General features: G+C 45.4%; 1 protein-coding gene across 1 annotated transcript; it reads left to right on the top strand.

The window, feature by feature from the left end:
- Positions 1 to 1,617: 1,617 nt before the first annotated feature.
- On the top strand, positions 1,618 to 2,240 carry LOC116379128 (GTPase IMAP family member 9-like; the record flags this gene model as incomplete). Its single annotated transcript, XM_031841056.1, has 1 exon — positions 1,618 to 2,240. A coding segment is annotated over one exon (623 nt), but the record flags the coding sequence as incomplete, so codon positions are not given.
- Positions 2,241 to 3,447: the final 1,207 nt, after the last annotated feature.

The raw sequence follows: 3,447 nt of genomic DNA, 5'->3' as shown, positions 1-3,447 counted from the left end.
CAGCATCATAGTGATGAAGAGTAGAGCTGCATCACATGCTCTGACTGTCATGAAGACACAACACACACATGTAGATGGAACGTGTGGAACATGTTGTTCCTGTTGCACAGCAGTGGAACGTTTCACACACAGTCACACACTGAGCACAGATAGTGAAGAGATAGAACTGCTGCTGTGTGAAGAGAACACTGCTGCTAACAACAACCTGATGTGTTTAAAGTGTTTACACACAATGTTATTCACCTTTAGTTCATAGAGCAGCACTTTCAAAATAAAAGTGCACAATACACTACTTTTTAATTCATTATTGAACTTTGTGCATAACAATGAGATTAATCGCGATTAAAAATTGTAATCATTGCCCAGCACTAATTTTTACATACACAGACTTGATTTGTTTGTTTTTACTTTGCTTATGTAATTTGTCACAAACGGGGCTTTTGGATTCAATATTGCTGTTAAATGCAAATAATTAAAGTAATGAAAGTTTCATTAAGGTCGTTATGGTTACAGATACAGATGTTTACTGTTTGTTTCTGAATGTGATGATTTCATTTTATTTTGCAATTCTAGTAAGAGAGACATCTCAGTTGATGTCCTGAAGAAGTTCAGTTATAGACAAGATTTCATCACTGAACGTGAAGATGGGGACATTTTTACTCCGTCTAATTATATATATATTATTATATTATATATTATAAGTATAATTGTAATAGCTGGAGGCAAGCAGTCAACCACAGAGCAGGTACAGCAGGCTCTGACCGCTGAGTCATGTTAGAAATGATCAGGTGTTCTCTGCTTTACTTTAGTGCAGGAAAATAAAATGCAGTTATTGTTTGTTTTTTATTCTATTCATCAGCAAAGGAATTATATGTTTGATATTTATCTAGTTCAAAATGTGTCCATTAAATTGACAGTAGTTATCTCTGAGATCAATATTAACTCCTCTCAGTAGATGGAATCTATCCTGCAAGTACATTTGTATGATGAAGTTAAACTTTCCACATATTCAATTCATGATGAACTTCAGAAGGCCTCGTGGAGTTTCAGAATATAAATGAGCGTCTCGGGTGGCTAGCTGTCTGTTAGCTGTTACCAAGGCTAGTTCACGTCACTGAACTCGCCATGTTCATGGTGTTGATGCCTTTTAGAGCTTTTCATGCACATATAAATAATACGGTTTGCTGTGCGGTGAAGTGTACGCTGGGAAAACCTCCGTGCTGCTGGAATCCGTTTTAAACGGAATATCAAGAACTTGAAACTTGGATAATCCTGATATACCGCACACCCGTACAGGCCGGTGCTTCCCACTGTGAACCTTACTTTGGCTCTTCTGAAACCTAGAGGTGATGTCATGGAGACTCTGTTTTAAACAGTCTATATAACACATCGATCACCTATAGGTGGATTCTGTTACCTTCGGACAGGCTAGCAGTTTCCCCCTGTTTCCAGTCTTTATGCTAAGCTAGGTTAACAAGCGCTTGGCTGTAGCTTCATATTGACTGTTCAGACATGTGAGTGGTGTCAATATGAACATATGACCCTGAACTGTTCCTTTTAGGTGAACAACTTGATGGATGTGTGTGTTTAACTAACGCCTGTGAATTATCCTAACAGACAAAGTCACGGAGCTGAGGATCTTGCTGCTTGGAAAGGTCGGAGTTGGGAACAGTGCTTCAGGAAACACCATCCTGGGCAATGAAGGTGGTTTCCCCATAGCAAACGGTCTATGCGCTACCACAATGAAGTGCTGTAAGAAAGACAATGAAATTAACAACCAAAAAGTGGTTGTTGTCGATACTCCGGGTCTGAGTAACCCTAACAGAACAGACGAAGAGGTGGTGGCAGAGATCAATATATCCATCTCCCTCACCCATCCTGGTCCTCACGTGTTCCTGCTGGTGCTGAGGTTCGGCGATAGATTCACAGAAGAGGAAATTAACATTTTGAAAATCATTCGCAGCACTTTTGGCAAAAACACAAATGCTCACACTATGATCTTGTTCACCAATGAAGACCAGAAACCAAAAGAGGAAATCAAACCCTATATTCGGTCAAATAAAGATCTCTTCAGCCTCGTCACAGCGTGCAAGTGGAATTACCATGTTTTTGACAACGACGACCAGGAACACAATGAAGTCCCTGAGCTGCTGGAAAAGATGAGCAGAATGGTTCAGAAAGCAGGAGGATGCTACACTCCTGAGATGCTCGAAGAATCTGAAACAGAATTAAGAAAATAACAGGAACAAGATGCAGGAAAAGAAGGCAAGTCAGTTTCTCTCGAAATTCCTACTATTTCACTATCTAGGACCCTGCCTCAGCCGAAGGCAAGCCTTTGTCGATTATTTGGAGTGTTGAGGAATGGTTGATGGAGATTTAGCCAGTTGCGGTTTGGGGGAGGCTTAGCTGAGGATCCACTGCGGCTCCCGGGCCTTGCAGATCCCCAAAATAAGTCTCCCTGAGGAGCAGGTTGCCTGCCCGTGCGCTGGTCGTTTGAGCTGGCGAGGTGTAAAGTTGGTAGGCGTGGGAAGATGGGTTATCGACAGTGGAGTTATGCTGGTCGATGGTCGGCAAAATCAAGTAAGGATTTATGGGTTTAAAGACGGCGTTGGATATGGCCGAACCGATGTTGGACGGGTGTCTGCAGGAGGGCGGATCTTCTCAACTTCTGGAATGAGAAAGTCATGGCGTTGCGGTGGCCCAGACGTGAGCTGCATCGAGAACGCGCCCTTGACGGACGGGTGTCGCGGCGTCATTTGATGATTGGGTAAATGACTGCTAGGTTGTCAGGAGTTTAAGAGATGGACTTGCTGGGTCATCCGTGGCCCCACGTAATGGCTGCGGCTACTATTGGTCAGATTTCATAGCATGAGGGGAAACGACTTGGCATCTGCTTGCGAGATCCGAGGCTGGTCTACGGCAAAACATCTTCCGTCGTGGAAACCCCCCAAAGACGGCAGAGGGAGCGGCATCGTTGTGTTGACCAATTGTGTGGGTCCATCGCTGGAAGTGGACGGGGTGAGGGCACTGGCATCCCGGTGCCAGGTGTCCCGGTTACGGCAACTTTCTGTGTTTTCTAAAAGTAGGCGGCGGGGGGCACTGGCATCTCGGTGCCAGGTGCCTTGGCTAAGGCGACATGCTGTGGCTGCTGGAAGTAGGCGGCCAGGGGGGGGCTGGCGTCCTGCGTTCCGTTGTTGCTTTACTTTCCGTTGCTGCGTTCCGTTGCTGCGTTGCATCGTTGCGTGGCTGCGTCGTTGCGTGGCTGCGATGCGTGGCTGCGATGCGTCGCTGCATCCTTGCTTGCTGTGTCCTTGCTTGCTGCGTTCCGTTGCTTGCTGCGTCCTTGCTTGCTGCGTTCCGTTGCTTGCTGCGTTCCTTGCTGCGTTCCATTGCTTGCTGTGTTACGTTGCTGCGTTACGTTGCTGCGTTACGTTGCAGCGTTACGTT

Source organism: Anarrhichthys ocellatus, unplaced genomic scaffold, assembly GCF_004355925.1.
Source record: "Anarrhichthys ocellatus isolate YVR2014 unplaced genomic scaffold, GSC_Weel_1.0 scaffold3753, whole genome shotgun sequence".
NCBI classification, from domain to species: domain Eukaryota; kingdom Metazoa; phylum Chordata; class Actinopteri; order Perciformes; family Anarhichadidae; genus Anarrhichthys; species Anarrhichthys ocellatus.
This window is presented reverse-complemented; position numbering and strand designations above follow the sequence as displayed.